A 22,602-nucleotide genomic window follows, 5' to 3' on the forward strand; every position below is an offset into this window, starting at 1 on the left:
TTAAGGCAAATTAACATCGGGCACAAGATTCTATCACAGTGTACAACTGAAGGTTCAGGAGACAAGGAAGTGCAACCCACAAGCCCAACATCCCATAAGACTAACAAATTGTGATCAATGCACATGCTCTTTCTGTATTACCATACATGTTTTACAAAACTAGCACCTAAGTTCAGAAAAACTCATGCCTATGAATAATCTAAACTTTTATGAACATGTTTTTTGATATGTTATTAATGAAAAGACAGTGAATACCAAGTTTCCAATTCAACAATTGCCCCCAATCATGAGAATAATTTGAAATGTTATCGTTGTATGACATTCTTTGTTAGATATAGTAATGTTTTATGATTGCATGATATGTTATATGTGATTGTGTGACCAGCTGAAGATGACCTAGAAAGGTCGAAACGAGTCCTGTAGTTTTAATTTAATAAAATAAGTATTGATTAGGTGGAAGTATTCTTCTCATTGTATTTGTCCAACAACCTATTCTTGGTTCCAATTTCCTCAATGATTACGCACTGCTAGTTGACATCAAACACAAACGTCTCATTGATAGTACTACTAACTTTTCAACAATCGCAACTTCAGCACAGAATTCAACCACTGAAAGTATACTCCTGTTAGATCCTCATAATAAATATTCAGCCATTCTTAAGGAATATCCAAACTTGCTTCACGACAGGCCAACTTCTGTGCACCAGATATCCAATTTTTCCATACCATTTCAACAGTAGGCCATCAAGTTACAGCTAAAGCTTGACGGTTGCCACCTGACAAGCTAGCCCAGCCAAGATGGAATTCCAGCAGATCTAGGCATCTGCAGACCTTCCAACAGTCCGTGGTCCAGTCCTCTTCATTTAGTACCCAAGGCTAATGGATCCTGGTGCCCATGTGGAGATTACAGGGCTCTCAAAGCAATTACTGTACCAGATCGATACCCAATTTCACACCTGAAGGACTTCAACAGTCGCCTATCAGGTAAAACAGTATTTTCCAACATCGACTTGATACATATATTTCATCTTATTCCCATAGCAGAAAATGATATACCAAAAACTGCTGTTATAACCCCGTTTGGTTTATTCAAATTCCTCAAACTTCCGTTTGGACTTCGCCATGCAGCCATTTCAGAGGTACATTGACTCTATTCTTCGAGATCTGGACTTTGTTTTCTGTTACTTGGATGATATCCTCATAGCATTTGAAAATGACCTGGAACATGAACGCCACTTTAGAATCCTGCTGGAACATTTACATAAATATTGCATCAATGTGAACCTAACAAAGTACATTTTTGGGGTTTCTGAAATTTCATTCTTAGGATACTGTGTAACATCTGCAGGTATCAAACCAGTCAACAATCGTGTCGAAGCTATTCTCTCTTTTCTACAACCTATCAATATCTCCAAATTCCGTTGATTCCTTGGTTTGGTAAATTTCTATCGTTGTTCACTATCTACCACTGCTGCAACTCAGTCTTTGCAAAGATACGGCAAGTGTGACCGCAGAAAAGTTCCGTGGACAGCAGAGGCAGTGCAAGCCTTCGAACATTTGAAGCACAAAATCGCAAATGCAACCCTCTTGGCCCATCCGTCACGTGACCTACCATTCATATTGACGGTTGATGCTTCTGATTTCACCATGGGAGTATCATTCAACCAGATTCGTAATCAAAACTAGAACCCTTAGGATTTTACTCAAAGACTCTAAGTGAGACACTAAACCAGTACAGCACATATGACCAGGAATTACTCGCAGCATATTCAGCAATTAAATACTTCCGTTATTTGCTGGAAGGTAGGAACTTCACACTTCATACAGACCACAAACCTCTGACATCTGCCTTCCAGCAATGTTCAGACAAAGCATTATCCAGACAGCTACGACAGTTGGACTTTATTAGTCAAGGCAAGGACAATAGTCCAGCTGACTTCTGTTCACGCATCTCATCTATCTTAGTCCATCACAATTATCATTTGACGATGTAGCCCAAAGACAATTAATCGACTAGGAACTTCATTCATTATTGCAGATAAAAGATACTTCTCTGAAATTTAAAAATGTGTGTCTACCATTAGGAAATGAGTTAACTGTTGATATTTCTACTGGAAATATCCAGCCATACTTACCAGAACAGTTTCCCAAACAATCATTTGATGCACTACACAATATGTCTCACCAGGCATCAGTGCATCCGTCCGATTAATACAAAAACGGTACGTTTGGCCATCACTCAAAAAAGGTGTGAGATTATGGGCTAATACTTGTGTACGATGCCAGCATTTCAAGGTGACCAGACACACCAACAGCTCCATTGGTACATTTGCTCCAGTAGATCGAAGTTTCTCCCACATTCACATTAACATCGTAGGCCCCCTTCTTCCATTTGAGGGTTTCCACTACCTGCTCACCAATATAGATCGCTTCTTCAGCTGGCCAGAGGCTCTTCTCCACACATGGATAGCTAGGTTTGGTGTACCGTGTATCATCACAACAGATCGAGGCAAACAATTTGACTGTTCGTTATTCAGCAACCTTATGAGAATTCTAGGCGGTACTTATATTAAGACAACAGCCTATCATCCGGCAACTAATGGAAAAATCAAACGATGGCACCAACAGCTCAAAACAGCACTTTGTGCACAACCATCAGACAGCTGGGTCTTCCAACTACCAGCTGTTTTACTGGGACTTCGATCATTTCTTATACTACCTCTGGCATCTACACCAGCTACATTAGTTTATTGAGAGCCAGTTTGCCTACCAGCTGACTATCTCGAAGAACAAAATATGGCAACAGATGTTCCCTCCTTCATCCTCAATCTAAAAGACCATGTTCGGTCTTTACGGCAATGAGTCCTTTTGTCCATTCCGACCTCCTCAGTTCCTCGCATGATTCGGCATGATGCCCCTTGCACAACATTCAACCCAGTATATGATGGACCATTCAAGGTGATTTCCTGCTCTACTAAGTGTTTTGTAGTCGACACAGCTCATGGCTAACAAACTGTTTCTATCGACAGACTCAAACCCACATTCCTTTTGGACAGTGACTACAACCCTTCTCCTGCCAAGTGTGCTACTACTTTCAACACCACAACTGATCACCTGACTACCAGTGACAATAAAAGAATAGAATAAAAAATACCCAATCTCGTTCAGGTTGAACTGTTCTGTTTCCTGCCAAATACCTCTCCGTTGTCACTGGGGAGGGAGTATGTGGTGGAGTGACCCCCTTTTGAGCTGCTGGTGAACTAAACAAGTAGTATATTATTGTACGGTCTTACTTGCTACTTTATGTAATCTTTGATTTATTATTCTTTGCCATTGTTCTTAATAGAGGCTCTAAAAAATGGCAATTAATGTGCAAGCTAGTGAAGAGTTTTAATTAAATCTATATAACTCAATGTGGACTTAAATATCCATACTAATAATTAGACCACAAATTTTTAGGTCCTAAAAGATTTCTGTTAGGCACCTAAAATATGAGGCGTCTAGTATCAAAACCGGCCAAGTCACAAAATTTACGAAAATGAGTTAAGGTTATAAATTTGAAGTAGAAGTATAGCACTATCAGGTGAAACAAGAATATGCTTTAAAATCGTCCATGTCTTCATGTTATAGAGCACTGAATTCTCGGTCGTGCAACAGAATCGGCCAAGTCATGCAGCCAGTGAATTCAAAACCGGCCAAGTCAAGGAACGAGCGACAATCTTTATGATGCAGCATTATTGTCTGGAACTTTGTGTTGTTGCATTAAGCAACAATGTGATAATATCAGTAGGCAAAATCGTTCCTCGTAATGTATATTCTTTGAAGTCACAATATTTTGTTTTTTGTTCATTTGCAACACTGATTTACGTATTCGCGGGCTTCTTACCGTTATTGGCGCCAAAGCAATCCTATTTCCGGTGTGCTCGTATTTTGTCATTATTGTGTGCTCTAACGTGGATATTGTTCCAAGTGGTGAACTGAAAAATTTACTTTCATACCTTGTGAAATTGTACAAAATTGCAACAAAAACGGCCAAGTCAAAATTTAAATTAACAAAAAAGATGGGTTAATTATGAGTTAGATTTCTCAAAACAACAGAACTTAAATATTAAACCATTAAGGATATAACTGTGAAAAAAAATCTTTTTCTGACCATCATTGCTTTGTCTCTACAGGTTTTTCGTCCATATTGAAAAATATGCCTTGAGTGACTTGGCCGGTTTTGATACTAGACGCCTCATATGCTCTTTCAGGTACTAATTCTGGCTTTATAAAGCATTAAATAGGCTTTAAAAGTACAGGAGAGAAACCCTATACACATAAAACAAATTGGTACTATGTTTACATGTTAGCAAATTTATTGGTGTATACAAATAAACTATTATTAGACCTATACATAGTGTTGTAGACTACAGAAAATAGTACTTGAGTGTCCAAACTGTGTTTATATAAGAGATTAAACTTTCTCAAAAGTACTGTCACTTGAAATAATATGTATATACATAAATGTATTTAAAGCTCCACAAAAAATGAAGCAATGAATGTTTTCAAATGTTCAGAGAGGAAGTTGGATGAAAACCAGTGTGGTTTCAGACCACAGAGAGGCTGTCAGGATCAGATTTTCAGTATGCGCCAGGTAATTGAAAAATGCTACGAGAGGAATAGGCAGTTGTATTTATGTTTCGTAGATCTAGAGAAAGCATACGACAGGGTACCGAGGGAAAAGATGTTCGCTATACTGGGGGACTATGGAATTAAAGGTAGATTATTAAAATCAATCAAAGGCATTTATGTTGACAATTGGGCTTCAGTGAGAATTGATGGTAGAATGAGTTCTTGGTTCAGGGTACTTACAGGAGTTAGACAAGGCTGTAATCTTTCACCTTTGCTGTTTGTAGTTTACATGGATCATATGCTGAAAGGTATAAAATGGCAGGGAGGGATTCAGTTAGGTGGAAATGTAGTAAGCAGCCTGGCCTATGCTGACGACTTGGTCTTAATGGCAGACTGTGCCAAAAGCCTGCAGTCTAACATCTTGGAACTTGAAAATAGGTGCAATGAGTATGGTATGAAAATTAGCCTCTCGAAGACTAAATTGATGTCAGTAGGTAAGAAATCCAACAGAATTGAATGTCAGATTGGTGATACAAAGCTAGAACAGGTCGATAATTTCAAGTATTTAGGTTGTGTGTTTTCCCAGGATGGTAATATAGTAAGTGAGATTGAATCAAGGTGTAGTAAAGCTAATGCAGTGAGCTCGCAGTTGCGATCAGCAGTATTCTGTAAGAAGGAAGTCAGCTCCCAGACGAAACTATCTTTACATCGGTCTGTTTTCAGACCAACTTTGCTTTATGGGAGCAAAAGCTGGGTGGACTCAAGATATCTTATTCATAAGTTAGAAGTAACAGACATGAAAGTAGCAAGAATGATTGCTGGTACAAACAGGTGGGAACAATGGCAGGAGGGAACTCGGAATGAGGAGATAAAGGCTAATTTAGGAATGAACTCGATGGATGAAGCTGTACGCATAAACCGGCTTCGGTGGTGGGGTCATGTGAGGCGAATGGAGGAGGATAGGTTACCTAGGAGAATAATGGACTCTGTTATGGAGGGTAAGAGAAGTAGAGGGAGACCAAGATGATGATGGTTAGACTCTGTTTCTAACGATTTAAAGATAAGAGGTATAGAACTAAATGAGGCCACAACACTAGTTGCAAATCGAGGATTGTGGCGACGTTTAGTAAATTCTCAGAGGCTTGCAGACTGAACGCTGAAAGGCATAACAGTCTATAATGATAATGTATGTATGTATGTATGTTCATGTTGTAGTTGCCTTTGCAATAAATTACTAATACCTTCTCTGAATTTTCTAGAGAAAAACTATGGTGCTTGTTTTCCAAAATTAGTTTATAGGCTCAGAACAAGTGTTCCCCATCAACAGACATGACTGGGCATACTTCACCTTTGGCCGATGTTGAACTAGAATGTTGCAGTCAACTAAACCCTGTGTATGTCAGAGATGGTAAACATTAAACCAGCAAATGCTGAACATTAAACCAGAAAATTGCCAACAGGTACGAAGGTGGATCAGATGTAAACGGGATTTTTGTTCCTGAACATCAACAGTTGGTAGGACTGGCTCCACGCTTCTGCTATGCTTAGGCGGGACCGTTAAGAGTGGGGTGAGCATGCTGTTAGATATTTCCCGCCGTTTCATCAGTAATGCTCACAATGTCGGAGCAACAGGTCCACCCCTCCACTGCGCAACGCATAATTATAAAATTCCTTGCTCGTGAAGGAGTTATAGTGGCGGAAATTTTCCAGAGATTGACTGCACAGTTTGGTGATCAAACATTGTCAAGGAGGCGTGTGTGTAAGGAGTGGTGGAGGAAAGGGCAGGCAGCACCAGTGAAAGCCAAGACTCGACTATCAGCTGGCAAGATTCTTGCAACCGTTCTTTCCGATTGTCGAAGCATTTTGCTGATTGATTTTTTGCATGAGCGACACACAATCAATGCTGCTTACTACTGCAAGCTGTTGAACAAGGCGAGGGTTGCATATTGCCGCAAAAGACGAGACCAACTGATTCTAATGCCAACGTAGTTGGTCAGTTACTGGACATTACAAATTTTCCAACTGATGAGCCCAACTTAGCACACTGGGGCGAAACGCTGGCAACCAGGAATGAGTTAGCTGGAAAATTTATAATTTCCAATTACGGACCAACTATGTTGATATCATAAATTTACTCATTCGGGACAATCAACATCTATACCAACTGATTCGACAATGCACGGCCTCATACTCTAACTGTCTCCAAGCTACAGGAAATGCACTGGACTACACTTGATCATCCCCGTCAGGAAGTCGTAAAATTTAAGAAATGAGATTGCCACTTCCGGAGGTGTATATGGCCCTGAGGTTCACTCAGCCTATCCCAAAAATGAATACCAGGTTATTTCCTGGGGGCAAAGGCAGCCAGGCATAGACCTAACCACTCTACCCCATCAAGTGCCGAGGTTATGGATAGTGGTAGCCTTTACGTTCCACCCCTCCAAGGGCCTTCATGGCCTGTACGGAGAAGACAAGAAGAAGACACTTGATCATCCTCCTTACAGCCCAGAGTTATCGCCCTGCGATTTTCATTTGTTCGGACCGCTTAAAGAAGCTCTAGGAGGGCAACGATTTGAAGATGACGAGAGTGTGGAAGACTTAGTGTGCAACTGGCCGGTGACACGACCTTGTTCTTTTCACAATGAGGGCATCAAAAAGCAGCCCATACGCTGGTACAAATGCATTTCCAAAGCAGGAAACTATGTGGAAAAATAAACTGTAATTGCCTTGTGTTTTTCAATAAATGAATTGAAATTTAAAAAAATCCCATTTATATTTGATCCCCCTGGTACACAGGCTGTTAAATTTAAAGAGCCATTTTCTCATTAAATAAGAGTAAGTGACATAAATCTTTGAACACATATTTGTTTGTTTTTATGATGCAGATCAACCACTTAAAGTTCAAACTATATCGTTGACCCCATAGCTGTTACCTCCCATTGGGGCAAGATATACACTCCTCCTCCTTCTCCTCCTCCTTCTCCCCCTCCTCCTCCTCCTCCTTTAAATGCCTCTAGAAACGAAGCCATGAACGAACGGTCCACCTCGGGATCTCTCGCTCACCGGCTGGGCTTAGCCAGGCAATAATGGGGGCAGTATGGTGAACTTTGTTCCGGCACCAGACCTTGTGGAGCCCCCACGAGGTGCTACAATGACCAGCTTAAACACACTGTGAAGATGACAGGTCTCAATCCACAAACCTGGGACACGTTTGCTCAAGACCGTACAATTTGGTGCTGGGTCATCCCTGCTGTTGCCAAACTGTTTGCAGAGGAATGATGCAGATTTGAATAGGCTAGGAGGGAAGCACAAAAACTCTGTGCAGCACAACCTTGCCCTCCTCCAACAAATAATGTAGAGTTTGAGGGATGTTCCACCATTCAACACATTGCAAAAATATATTTCATTATAAGAAGACCGGTTTCAACTCCCTTGGAGTCATCATCAGTTCTTGGTGAAAATTAAATTAAGGGGAATCTGAAAACAATTATCATAATGAAAAACCATGTACCTATAGTTGATTGCATGGAAACACATCATTGAGTTGATAGACATTACCTTGAAATGCAACGTACACTTGGCAAGCAGAACTTGGAGCTTAGAAAGTTCCCAGTTCTGGCTCTAACAGTCTTGTGTTATAGAACACGGAACACTGGAATTACATGCACTGGTTGAAAATACATACAAAACACAATAAGGACACTTATAATGGTGTGGAAACTTGGCTCTCTAAGAGCATTCTTGGATTTGACAGTCCTGTTTCTGTCTAAAAAAGATTGGATGAAATGCACACAATGAAGCAAAATGTACAAAGACATAGTTCTAGCCTAAACTGTCGCGCGTTCATGTACACGGAATACTGGGAACACATGTATTGTTTGAAAACACACACATTCAAATGAAAACAACTTATAACTATATGAAATATTGGCGTTACAAGAATGTGTATGGGTTTGACTGTCCTGCTTCCCCTGACTAAACTAGTGAAATATATCTGCATTGAATGTACAAAGATAAACCACTTGGTATTTAAAAGTTCTGGTTTTTGGTTCCACAAATGGTCATGTGTTCGTGGAACAGAGAATAGAACTGCTGGTCCTGCTTCTATCTACTGGAAACTAATGCATGAATGCAGTTGGAATTAATTGATTGAAAGTTTATACACCAATGCGAAACACTTGGCACTTTAACCCTGGAGTGGTCACGATGGGTCTACAAGACCCGGGCGGACGTACTTATTGGTGTTCCTGTTGTTGGAATGCACTGAACGCTTCCGCCTCCCTGGTAGCTTCTTGGCTCCCGACCTTCAACCGAACACAGTAGCCTGCCCTCAGTTGCCTTGGAAACTTTGAGTGTACAGGCTGTTCAGGGACTCGCAGACCCGGTGCGACTGTTAACGTTGGTCTTTGGTGTCAAACTTCGCATTGTTAGTTTAGTACACTTTCTTCTGTGTAACGATGGATGAAGCTAATTCTGGGTATAACTACCCTGTGCAAGCACCTGCCATAGAATTTCCCAGGAAAAGAAAAATATATCATTTTCACACAGCAAACAAAGACAGGAAGACATCCTTCACCTGCCCCAAGTGCCAAAATTTCATTTGCGGAGATCATGGACAACTAGGCTGCAGAATGTCCATAGAAACAGATTAAAGTGATGTTTCCCTGTACTTGGATGTGTTTCTAAAACTAATTTGATTTTTATTTTATGAATTATGACACATAATTCACACATACCTAAAAAAAAATTCATATTTTTATACCAATAGTTCAAGTGTGAAATTCTCAAAAATATGTTTTATTAAGACTGTGTAGAAAATAGATGAAAGTGTTACTTTGTGCATGTAAATGCAGGAAAAATGAAGAAATAATATTTAAAATACATTTTACTCTTACCATGTTCTACCTTTCACAAGTTAACAGAAAACAATCAGTTTTGCAGTGTAATTATAAAAATACACTTTTTGGTAAAGAAACAGGATAGTTAAATATTATAGGTATGTAAACTGCATTAAAATAAACTAAATAATGCCCTATAATACTGTAATTGGAAATAAAGTATAAAAATCTAATAGTAAAACACTGAGAAAAAATGGGTCTGAGAGACCTGGTGCGACCATTAATATTGACAAAATCCATGCGACCACTCCAGGGTTAATGTTCTTGGATCTGAGTAAAAATGCCGTCGTATGTTTACACAACTTGGCATAGACTTGTCGAGCGGTCTTGTCATAATCAACCGGAATATGAGAACCTTTTTAAAAAAACAAAAACAAAACGTAGACTTGTTGACTATTACAACCACACATCACATGAAATGTTTGGTAAACAGCTGAAATTATACACTGGCCTGAGGTGCTTAGTATTTAAGAGAGATCTTGGGTCTAAATTAGAATTGTTACCGTGTGTTAGTGGAACACGGAATTTGATTGTCCGTCTTGATTCAAACTACTTGCTGGTTTTAGTTTACATGAGCTTGCAGTGTTTTAGGATAGATGGAATGAACTTATTAGTAGATTTAAGTTGGTTGAAGAGCTGGGGGAACATCCTTCAATATGGAATACTTCTTACAATCTGTGTGGATGTTTATTCCATGCTAGAATTGGTCTGTTCAACCATTGAAAGTACATCCACAGACAGGAGTGAATTCATTGGAAGAAGCTAATTACTCAGAAACAAGTTAAAGCCGATGATGAGTATGTTGGAATATACTATATGATTAATAAATTATATATTTTTTCTTTTGTAGTGCTTGCATTACAAATAATTTAAATGTCTCACCTCAATAGCTGCTTGCGATAGGCTAGATGATGCCACATTAAAGGATAGTGCTTCATTCCACACTGGATTACTGTTACCCTTCCGTGCTGCTGTCTTCTTCTTCTTGATTCTCTTTCCACCATTCAACAAATAGACCTTTACAAAGGGATCTGGAAAATTAATATGTCACCCAATAACAAATAAGATGATTAGCTGACAGTATATTACACTGGTATGTAGGTATAATTTAGCTTGTCAATACAGAGGAGTTCTTGATCTCAACAATAAGGCCCTTACTATGAATGCAGAATTGAAAATTGAGACTTTGTGAGCTATGACATTTAACATTTCCTAAACTGAGGCAGTAATAATGATTGTAATGTTTTCAGTTTATCAGTTTGTATCATATTCTTTTGAAAACTTTGGCCATTCTGTTTCTAAGTCACTTATTCTCAACTGCCATCTAGAACTTAGTACTAACATTAATTTAAAATCATGCAGTCAGATACTGGTAGAGAGATCTGTCAACATCTGTGTTTTACATTTTCAACCTTTCTTACAGTTAAGAGAGCTATAAGAAATAAACTTAAATAGTGTAGTGTGCATTGTTGCAAAAGAGTTATTCTACAGCAGCAACAGTTTTTGCGCCCTGTATTAAATCTTGGCTTATTAGGTAAGTATATGGCAATATGTTTTCCAAATCTTTAGTGGTAATATTGAATAGGGCTCACATGAATCACCTTTAAATAAAATTGTGTTGATTTCCTGTTGTGAGTAACTTTGACCTTGTTGCACAGTTACAAGAAAAAAGAGAGATAGCAGATAATGGAAGGTAAAATCAATATTTATAATAATAATAATAATAATAATAATAATAATAATAATAATAATAATAATAATAATAATAATCATAGAAGGCATCTGAAAGGTATGCAGGTCCCAGGACATTTTTGTTTTATTAGTCTATGCAGGTCTGTGTTAATATGTTTTTGTACCATATTCAATAGCATATTTAAGAGATCGACTTCAATAAAAGATTTTTAACTTAATAATGCAATGCTTTCATGAGTGAACTTTATAGAAATTAAACATTCAAAATAAATTTTTAAAATTCTATGAACACATTTGTTTCATTCCTTCGTGCTAATGAAATGATGAGTGTGACAGTTTACACACAATCTTTAAGGCTGCAAACACTTTTGTACTTTGAAATGTTTCCTACTGATTTAAGTTGCTGAAGCAGTGTTTGTAGAGAATAACTTTGTATTCCATTTTAGACTGACATTGGCTGTAGTTATCCCAAATCTGGGAAAACTTCAACCACAATTTATTCATCTTTTTCCTTGGAGTGATCGCATGGCATGTGAGACACACGGTTTGTAGAGAATAACTTTGTATTCCATTTTAGACTGACATTGGCTGTAATTATCCCAAATCTGGGAAAACTTCAACCACAATTTATTCATCTTTTTCCTTGGAGTGATCGCATGGCATGTGAGACACACCTTAATACTTTATTTCTATCGTTACAAGGAAATGACCCAGGCTGCTGACTGGAAATGCCATCTACCTTTCAAGTAACTATTCATAACCAACATAATAATTCATCAGTGCACCAGTGTAAGTGTAACGAGTCATTGTTAGACCCATGTCAAAAGCATCTGATAGACACCAAGCATACTTCACTACTACAAAATAAGTTCCCGTTCTGAAGTATTGTCTACAGTATTATTGCTGCACTTCTTCTTCTTCAGAATGTCTTAGACTGGATGGTTTCTTGTTAAAACTTAAATGTCTCATATTTTTAGGGCTGAAAATGAGTGGAAAGGAGAGGAGATATAACCTTGATTGACTTGACGACAGAAAGATTGTGCAATGTTTGCTTGAGGATGATGATGACGGAAGGTGGATTTTATGGTGATGAGAGTGATGAGAGGATCTTTTAGAAACCAGAAGCAAAAGTACAGACACAGAAAAAAGATGCAGACAGTACTGATGAAGCAGGTGAAAATGACAGTGATCATTTCCTAGGGCGAGATAAGTGGCATAAAACTATTGAACAAGAAATGACAGAAGCTGGTCCCAGTACCAAGGGTAAAAGGTGTAACAAATGCAGCTGTTCAAAAAACACGGCCACAAAATATACTTGCAGATCTTGTGGGAAATGCCCAGAAAATTTGTTCAGACTGTGCTTAATGTGTTCTCCACTGTGCAGAGTGATTTCAATTTGTTCAGGCTATATGCTGTATTTGTAGAGATTGTATATTATTAATTTGTCACTGTGCTTGGGTATGAAATTTCATTTGACCTGGTTGAACATGGGCTAGTGTTTATTTACGGTGCTTTAGAATGTTTATTTTACATAATGACAGATTTTGTACCCTTGTGGGAAATACAAGTCTGCTTGCAAGATTTTTTTTTCATATCTTGTACAAGAAGTGTTAAATATCTATTGCTAACTGCTTTTAAATCAATAAACTAGATTGAGTATTTTATATTCTTCCTCTTAAAATGTCCTGAAATTAATGTAAAGCCTTATTCAAAACTTGGGATAGGATAATTGCCTCAGAAATAAAATGGCATTTCTCAGAACTACACAAGCTTCTATGACATAGAATTTTGTGCGACCACTGCAGGGTTAAGCAAGGTAATGGAGTCCAAAGGATTTCTTTTGGTTTGTTCATGTGAAGAACACATGTGTGAGATATCATCCACTTCATCTAAATTCACTTTCACAGTTATTTTCTTGTTAGAATTTCGAAACCTTGAAATGCGGCTAAAGTTACCTCAGTTGACTGAACAGTATTTGAACTACTGATTCATGTCTTTTTGAAGCAGAATTAATAAATTAATCAGGTCTGTTTACCTATGTTATCCTTGTGTTGTGGTAAAAACAGGTTACGTGCCTTAAGCAATACCACAGTGAGTCGCTCAGCGGATGGCAGGTAACTCAGAGAAAGCAGAACCTCTTGCTTTTCTTCAGGTGGCTGCAACAGGAATTTGTTAATAAAACTTAATTATGCCAAATATATACATACATACTTTTTATCACACACATTTTAAAATTGGCAAAGTATGTTCAACCTTCTTTCTGAGATGATACACAACTCTTGCAGTGAAGCGCAATAAATAAATACATACATAAATGCATACATACATACATACAAACAAGACAAGTTGCTTTACGTGCACCAACATAGATATGTCTTATGGTGATGATGGGATGGAAAAGGGCTAGGAGTGGAAAGGAAGTGGCCGTGGCCTAAATTACTGTACAGCCCTAGAATTTTTCTGGTGTGAAAATGGGAAACCATGGAAAATCATCTTCAAGGCTGCCTACAGTGGAGTTCGAACCCATTATCTCCTGAATACTGGATATTGGCCGCACTTAAGCAACTGCAGCTATCAAGCTCGGTACTACATACATACATACATACATACATACATACATACATACATACATACATACATACATACATACATACATACATACATACATACATCCATCCATCCATACATACATACAAGACAAGCTACTTTACGTTGCACCGACACAGATAGGTCTTATGGTGATAATGGGATGGAAAAGGGCTAGGAGTGGGAAGGAAGTGGCCGTGGCCTAAATTAATGTACAGCCCCTGCATTTTCCTGGTGTGAGAATGGGGAACCATGGAAAACGATCTTCAAGGCTGCCGACAGTGGAGTTTGAACCCATTATTTCCTGAATACTGGATACTGGCCGCACTTAAGTGACTGCAGCTATCAAGCTTGGTACTACATACATACATACTGTACCAGGAACTGTTTTAGCCAGGTACATTATTTTAAAGTTGATGTAATATTTGGAAAAGGACGGCAATAATATGTGTTCATGTGCCCAACATCTTATATGAGCTCGATACGAAGTTCCTCGTGGCAAGCAGGACACGTCATGAGCGATGAACCTGTGGGTGATGTCAGTGCCACATGTTGTATGCCTTTCTCTCGAATGTATTGGAAAAAAATCCCAACTTTTTAACCGATGAGGATAAAGAAATGAGACATACCTCGTTGAGTAGCTAGTGTTCTGAAGGCAAACATATGTCAATCTCAATAAATTCCATCAAGGCGTTCAAGAGATATAAGCGAGAAAGAAACCACATTTTTCCTCGTGACGTGGCGAGTAACCTTGGCCTTACGGAATATAAGCAGCGGACCGGACTGTAGCAAACCACCCACCGAGGACGAGTTCGACAGCCGTAGTGGAAGGACGTGTTCCTCTCACTCGCTCTCTCTCTCCTTGCCAGGCGCTCTGTACTTTCGCAGTACTAGTCAGGTAGCTGTACTTGTTATTACATCTCCGAAAGAGCATTGTCTACTGTCTGTACTTTTAAGTACGCAGTATGAGCATTGTCAGGAAGCACTTGTTAGTGCTATTCTCTTTCAGGTTTTTATTTCAGGAAGCGACAGGTACGATGGAACTTCGAGACGACCTACCAGAGAACTTCAAGGATGCAGTAGGGGAGATTGTTCTCTAGGTCGACCACAGGACCGTCCCACTGAACCACGCCACCCCTGCGCTGCTGGTGCAGTACCGACCTGGGGAGGACACCTACAGGGAGGCCTACCTCATCATCGAGCTCCTCACGAAGCTAAACTTGGAAAATTAGCGCTTTACAATACTTAATGGTAAAGACAGACTTTTCAAAGATAGTGTGCACTCATAATATCGTATGTTCTCACTTGTTGGAACTTTAGAATTTCAATTCAGTGCTTCATTTATAGTAAAAATGTACCATAAACTCTTAATTTGCAATATTCACATAAAGTTTATAATAAGTTACGTAAAATAGGACAATACTTAGAACTTTATACCAGAAGATCGGATTTAATTTCAAGTGTTTTATATTTGAGTACAAATAGTTTTATGTGTTCACAAGAAGGAGTTACAACATTTACTTTATTTAATTTACGTAGAAAACATACTCTGAAATCACAAGTGATAATAGAAAGGACTTTAGGATTTCTAACTTACTTGCAACATGCTTTATTAATTTACTTCAAGAAAGTCATGATGGACATAACTGGTTGAAAAGAACATTATTCAGTTGGATTTTATACAATCAACATAATTTTTTTGATATTTTGTTCTTGGAATTGTGGTATATTTTCCAATAAATGTCTATGATCACTACAATTCAGCGATATAATAGGGTAACTTTTCATAGATGGTATGATGATAAACGGGGTTAAAAGTCAGGTTGTGAGTTTCACAAATAGGAAAAGTCCTGTCAGTATTAATTACTGCATTGATGGGGTGAAAGTTCCTCTTGGGGATCATTGTAAGTACTTAGGTGTTAATATAAGGAAAGATCTTCATAGGGGTAATCACATAAATATGATTGTAAATAAAGGGTACATATCTCTGCACATGGTTATGAGGGTATTTAGGGGTTGTAGTAAGGATGTAAAGGAGAGGATATGTAATTCTCTGGTAAGATCCCAAGTGGTACCAATATGCTCCGAGCTGTCAGTGGAGAGATGGCATGGAATGACATCAGTAGACGAATAAGTTTGGGTGGTATCTTTAAAAGTAGGAAAGATCACAATATGAAGATAAATTTGGAATTCAAGAGGACAAATTGGGGCAAATATTTTTTTATAGAGATCAGGTCAAGCTACTTGTAATCATCAGTGTGTAGTGATGCAGTGATTACAGAGAACTAAAGATGATTGTGTTATGTTTAGCTCATGTGCAGCTACAAGAGGCTATAAACGCTATCAAATAAATGTAGTCATATTAGCCAGAGATGAGTAAGTGAAGAGTGACGCTCAGTTAGGGGCATAGGTAAATTCTCTATCATTGCCATCTGTAATGAACAGGGCACAAGTAACGATCTTCAGGGATCCTGGAGAGGCACGTGTATTTGGTAGTGTGGTAATGTGTAATGTGATGTTATAGGAATCATTAGTAATAGGCGACGGTTGGATTTTCATGACTAGGTAATTTGATGATTTATGTCAAACGTACTTATTAAATATTCTCAAAATCGCAAACATAAAAATCACTAGAGATGCCAACGTCTTTGTGTAATTTATGGTGTTTCTTTTACAATAATAAGTGGATGGTATATCTGCCATAGGGCAAACAAGGTCATTGACTCGTGTAATAAAGTGGATATCCAAATGATATCAGTATCAAGCGAAAGGGAAAGGTCACTAATACTTGGCAGTGAATTTGTAATATATGCAGTGTTGAGTGGTTTTGGCTTGGGAATGTCTGAATGCAATTCAACAGTGAATAACAAACTCATAAAGACATAATGGCATTACCCATGCGATAAGTTAAGTGTACCATATCTTAAAAATTGCTGCATAGGCAATTGTTTGGCATCTCATGTGTGTACAGAATTTTTCACCAATGAACTTTCAGTGATTAAAATTGTGTTTTGAATCTGTTAAAAATCCAATCTTATTATTTCTTAGATTAATGTATTCCTCATACTATAGTGCTTTACTTTCAAGGTGTTTATGTTACATGCCCACTTCATTTTCGCCGGACAGAACGCAGTACCTACAACTATGAGATCGTGCCTATGTGCGAGGGGTATCCCTGAGTGGAAGGACACTACGAAATTTTCAACATTATCTTAGCATGAAAATCCGTCAAATGTCGCATTAATATGATAATTTAACTTTCTAGATAATTCAACAGCATGCATTTTGATATCATGTATAGTGTGTAGATAGCAAGATACGCAAGTCTCAAAGGGGTATAATCTCTTTGTTAGCTTTATTTTTCTTGTTTTCTGGGTGATTATTGGTTAATCACAAAATTTATCCCTGGGAATCTGCATGAATTAGTGTCTATTGCCCTATATGTTGTTATGTGTGTTTAGTGTAGCAGTCAAAGGTTTGATCTTCTTGAGATGTTCTTGTTATGCCAAATGTAGTACAGCTGCACAAAGTTCAATTTGCCTTCCAGATTTGGCTCATAACGTCCCCTCTATGAAGGCAGTTCTTTTGTATGACTGTCTAACTAGGAAGGCCACAAAACAGATAGTAAAACAACTACAAGTCTTTATTAACCAGTGCCTGCACCAAGTTGTAAATGTGAGATGGCTGGATGTAATATGAAACGAGAATCTGTGGAAGGCAGTAAACCAATTAATGTCTACATTAAGGAAAGTAAATGTCTGGTATATGCATGGAGCTATTTAAATGTCTGCACAGGAATGGAATCCACACAGTGTGTGGAGACATGGTTGCCCGAGAACCTGGAGGAGAGCTGTTGAAGAAGCCATGGAAGCTGGGAAAACCTGGAATGAAGTAAAGCAGCTGGCTACCAATAAGATGAACCGATATATTCAAGTTTGTGATATAACAGGCAAACTCAACATCACCATGAACATTGTGTAATAGGATGCAGCTGAGAGTGCTTATATCAGGCATAAGGCAATTCATGCTCATAAAATGGATTATGGCCTCACTGCAGGGCTGTCAAGTTCTGTTTACCCTCAACGCAGTTATGTTGAGAGCTAATATAGACAGGGGGTGTCCACAGGGAGGGGTATTATCACCAACATTATGGTGTCTCGTAGTGGATGAACTACTTACCAGGTTAAATGTTGGAGGAATTCACGCCCAAGGCTATGCTGATGACATTAGCCTGATGGCAGTGGGAAATCTCCCCAGTACGGTTTCAGAGCTCGTACAGAGCTCCCTACGTAGGGTGGAAAGATGGTGCCACGACACGGACTTGTCGGTTAATCCCGACAAGACGGAGCTCGTGGTGTTTACCAGGAGGAGGAGGCTAGAGGGACTGTCAGAGCCTTTCCTATTTGGGAAAAGATTAGTTAAGACAACCTCAGTTAAGTACCTAGGGGTAATCCTTGAGGCAAGACTGAGTTGGAAGAAACACATAGACCATAAGGTGGATAAGGCTTGCAAGATGTGGGCCTGTTGCAGGGCCATCGGAAAGACTTGGGGCCTAGGACCTAAGGTGGTCCAGTGGCTCTATATTTCTATTGTATGGCCCACGATCACCTACGCATCTTTAGTCTGGTGGCCAGGTTCGGAGAGTAAAACTGTGACCACCAAGTTAAACAGTGTCCAAAGACTTGCGTGTCTAGGAATAACAGGGGCACTGGATACTACACCATTATGTGCAATGGAGGCCATCCTAGGTCTTCCCCCCTAACATTTATATGTTAAGGAAATAGCGGGAATGAGTGCCTACCGCCTCTGGTCACTCGGAGGATGGTCCTTCAAGAATCCGAATAGAGGTCATGCCTCTATTCTCACAAGGCTTCACCAGACCTCCCCTACGACAATGATGATCGGGGACCTGATGAAGCCTAGTTTTAATTTGAATTATAAATTGTGATACCCACAAGGGAGGAGTGGGCCGCGGATGCTGGGGCCTGTCTTAGGTCTGGGGGCTGTACATGGTACACAGATGGCTCGCGGACAGAGACGGGCACAGGCACCGGGGTCTGGGGGCCTAAGACAAGGCTCTCCCTACCTATAGGTAAATATGCTACTGTTTTCCAGGCCGAAGTATACGCAATACTGGCCTGTGCTGTATATATATGGAACATCCCTGGACACAGAAGATGCATCACTATTTGCAGCGATAGCCAGGCAGTGTTAAAAGCACTATGTGTAGTTAAAACAACATCAAAAATGGTATGGGAATGCCAAAGGATGTTAGACCAGCTGTGTGAACTTAGCTCAGTTACCCTATTATGGGTCCCTGGGCACACAGGTATCAGTGGAAATGAAGAAGCTGATAAACTAGTGAAACAAGGCTCAAAAGGTCCTTTCATAGGACCAGAGCCCTTCCTGGGAGTGTCACTCCAACGCGTGAAACTGGTAATATCCCAGTGGACAAACCAGTCTCACTTAGACATTTGGAAGAGGTTAACACTATAGCAAGGCAGGCACGTGAACTTATCAAAGGGCCTAGCCAAAGTTATAAAAAGGTCCTGATAAATTTGAATAGGACCAGAAAGCGAATGGTAGTTGGACTGTTGACAGGCCGCAATACCTTACAAAGACACCTACACATTATGAAAATCAGTCAGGATCCGATGTGTAGAAGATGCGGTAGGGAGGAGGAGACCTCCGCGCATGTGTTATGTCAGTGCAAGACTCTTGCAAGCACTAGACATCGATACCTTGGCTCACATTTCATGAGCCTGGAAGACATCAGGAATGCCAACATCCGGACACTGGTATCCTTTATAGGAGCACTAGGACTGGACTAGGCAAACCTGTTTAAGGGACACAAAGGGTCTTCACAGACCTACGTGTGGAGCCCTGCGAAGGCAGGGTTCACCCATTCTTTATCTATCTATCTAAGGCAATTCATAAGCGTTTACTAAGGTACTAGCTTAAGGTTGTGTCTTGTACTGGGAAGTTAGGACAATTCGTCCCAATACATTTGTATCTATATAATCCATCCCAGACTATTTGTTCTGAGGAGAATTTTATACTGAGCTAATCCATTCCAGACTATTTGTCTCAAAGAGAAACTTTGATCCCACATGTTTCTCCAGAATCCAGCTCCTTGGCTAATTTATCATCATCGAGGCCTTCAGTTCAGAGGGCCCTGGTTTTGATCCCTGTCTCTGATGGGGATTTTAACCAAGTGTGGTTCTGACTTGGGGACTGGATGGGTTTGTCCCAAAACACTCCTCTTCATTGGCACACAGCACACCACACTACCAGCCACCACAGAAATGCGCAATAGTGAATATAACCCTCCATATAGGGTTGGTGTTAGATGGGAAGGGAGTTATAAAATGAGGCCAAGCTCACATGTATGACACAGTTTACACCAATGATCCCAGGGTGTGGGAAAAGTGGAAGAAAATGATGTGTGTCCGGAGTTCCCAGGGCGTGAAGAAAACCACTCACCCTGCACATTTTCGTGAACATAAAATTGACATATTATGTGGAGCAGATCTAAAGGTAGCAATCACCCTCAATCCAGTCCCATTTTCAGTGATCTGAAGTGATGGAGATCACTCAGTGATGGTCAGGGCTGCAGGGAAGATGGCTCAGTACCTCCTGGTTGTAGTACCTACTATAGCAACTCATGCAAGTCATGGCTGAGTATGCCCTGACATTATCGTGCAGCAATATAATACTGTTTTGCAGCACCCCAAGTAATTTGTGAAAAATTATTAATTGCAACCAGCTTAATGAGTCACTACACTGGTCAGCACTCCTCAACTGTAGACAATGTAACATTTACCATCACCTTCTTCACTAATGGAGTTGATTAAAATTTAATAATAATGGCAATATATTATGTATCTAGCTATATGCTAGCTCTATCTTTGGAGACACATGATGTTATCATCTTTCATTGTTTGTAGCAAACTACACTCTCATCTCATGGTACTGTGCCCAGTGCAGGTGTCCTGACAATTCGTAGTGTGACAGTTTGTCTCAAGTTTGAAATTTATCCCCAACAATTTGTACCACATTAATAATTTTCGGATATATTCACAAGGGGTGAAAATAACTATGGTAATTTGGGTTCTTGATCAAATTTCAGAAGTCATTGGCATCCATTCTTCTCTACTCAAAATCTAGGTATGGAAAATTTTCTAAATTTCTAGGATTTTGGTAAATGTCTTGTCCTTACACACTGAATAGGTTCTTTCTAATAATTTTAGTCTTGGGAAGTTTCAGATATGTCTCACTTAATGTACATGCAACATACTGATTTACAGTATTGTAGAGGAGGTCTTCTCATTAGAAATCTGTTCAGCTTCTTTAATGCACTCATTACCTCAGTTGCTTGACTTTTCCTACAATCAGGAGTGTATATGCCTCAAGAGTGGTGACTGCAAAATGGACTCGTGCTGAATGTTAATTTCTTTTTTTCACACCTCCACTTAGTTTTACTTTCTCATGCATCATCATCATCATCGATATCAACGTCCCACTCCAGTCACCTGGGTGTGGTTTCTCATGCATAATATCTAATATAAAGGAAGCCATTCTAAAGCAGTTTAGGACATTCCTTTTTTAGAAATAATGAGTCATTGATGGACATCCATCTTAAATTTTAGTGCTTCATTTTGTTACTAAGTAATAGGGATGAATTGTTGGGATTTCCAGTTCCCATCTTGGGATATTATTAATGTGGTACATATTGTTGGGGACAAATTTCACTACAAATTGTTGGGACACCTGTACAGGGCACAGAACTATGAGATGTGAGTGTGGTTTGTTACAAGAAATAAAATACGAGAATATCATGCGTCTCTTGAGATAGAGCCAGCATGGCAACCTTATCGCCATTATTTAAGAAATTTTAATCAACTCCATTAGTGAAGAAGGTTATGGTAAATGTTACATTGTCTACAGTTGAGGAGTGCTGACCAGTGTAGTGACTCACTAAGCTGGTTGCAATTAATAATTTTTCACAAATTACCTGGGCTACTGCAAAACAGTATTATATTACTGCACGATAATGGCAGGGCATACTCAGCCATGACTTGCGTAAGTTGCTATATAGGGTATTATGTACCCACTCTTGCCCAAAGATGTGCGACAATATGTGACATGATATAGATGTTGATTCCCACAGGGAATCTGAAATATTTGTCCTGAATGAGTAAATTTATAATACCAATATAAATGGTCCGTTATTGGACATTATAAATTTTCCAGCTAACTCATGATGAGCCCACCCTAGCACACGAGGGCGAAATGCTGGCAACCAAGAATGAGTTAGCTGGAAAATTTATAATGTCCAATAATGGACCATTTATATTGGTATTAATATGTGACATGCCAGGTCACCTTAATTTTAATAGAAATAAATGCTCGCTCATTTACTTCTCCATATACAATATCCCATGGGCACCAGCCTTCAATCTTATGGCTTGAAAACGATAGCTGATAAATAATAATAATAATAATAATAATAATAATAATAATAATAATAATAATAATAATAATAATAATAATAATGATACGTAATGAAACTCTAAATACTCCCAGAGGTGGGGTGACAGAACACTAATGATTAAGTACACACTAACTTGGAAATTAAGGATCATTAATAAGAATTTATGAAAATATCAATTAAAATAATTATTTATTAGGATGATAAACAACTGTCCCTTCGGAATATGGAGTGGGGTAAGCAATATTGCAAGTTTCATGATGTCTTTTTCCTGGCAAAGGGCTAATATTAGCATGTTGTGTCTGGTCACCTGACCTCCGC

General features: G+C 39.1%; 1 protein-coding gene across 1 annotated transcript in view; it reads right to left on the reverse strand.

Annotated features, from left to right (window-relative positions):
* The window catches only part of Sytbeta (Synaptotagmin beta), a 924,592-nt gene that overhangs the window by 9,758 nt on the left and 892,232 nt on the right, over window positions 1–22,602 (reverse strand). The window contains exons 11-12 of the mRNA XM_068226251.1: window positions 13,240–13,360; window positions 10,395–10,543 (exon numbers count right to left, since the gene is read on the reverse strand). Coding sequence (XP_068082352.1) covers window positions 10,395–10,543; window positions 13,240–13,360 — 270 coding nt within the window. The remainder of the gene's footprint in view (window positions 1–10,394; window positions 10,544–13,239; window positions 13,361–22,602) is intronic.

This window comes from Anabrus simplex, chromosome 2 (genome assembly GCF_040414725.1).
Source record: "Anabrus simplex isolate iqAnaSimp1 chromosome 2, ASM4041472v1, whole genome shotgun sequence".
In the NCBI taxonomy this organism is placed as follows: Eukaryota; Metazoa; Arthropoda; class Insecta; order Orthoptera; family Tettigoniidae; genus Anabrus; species Anabrus simplex.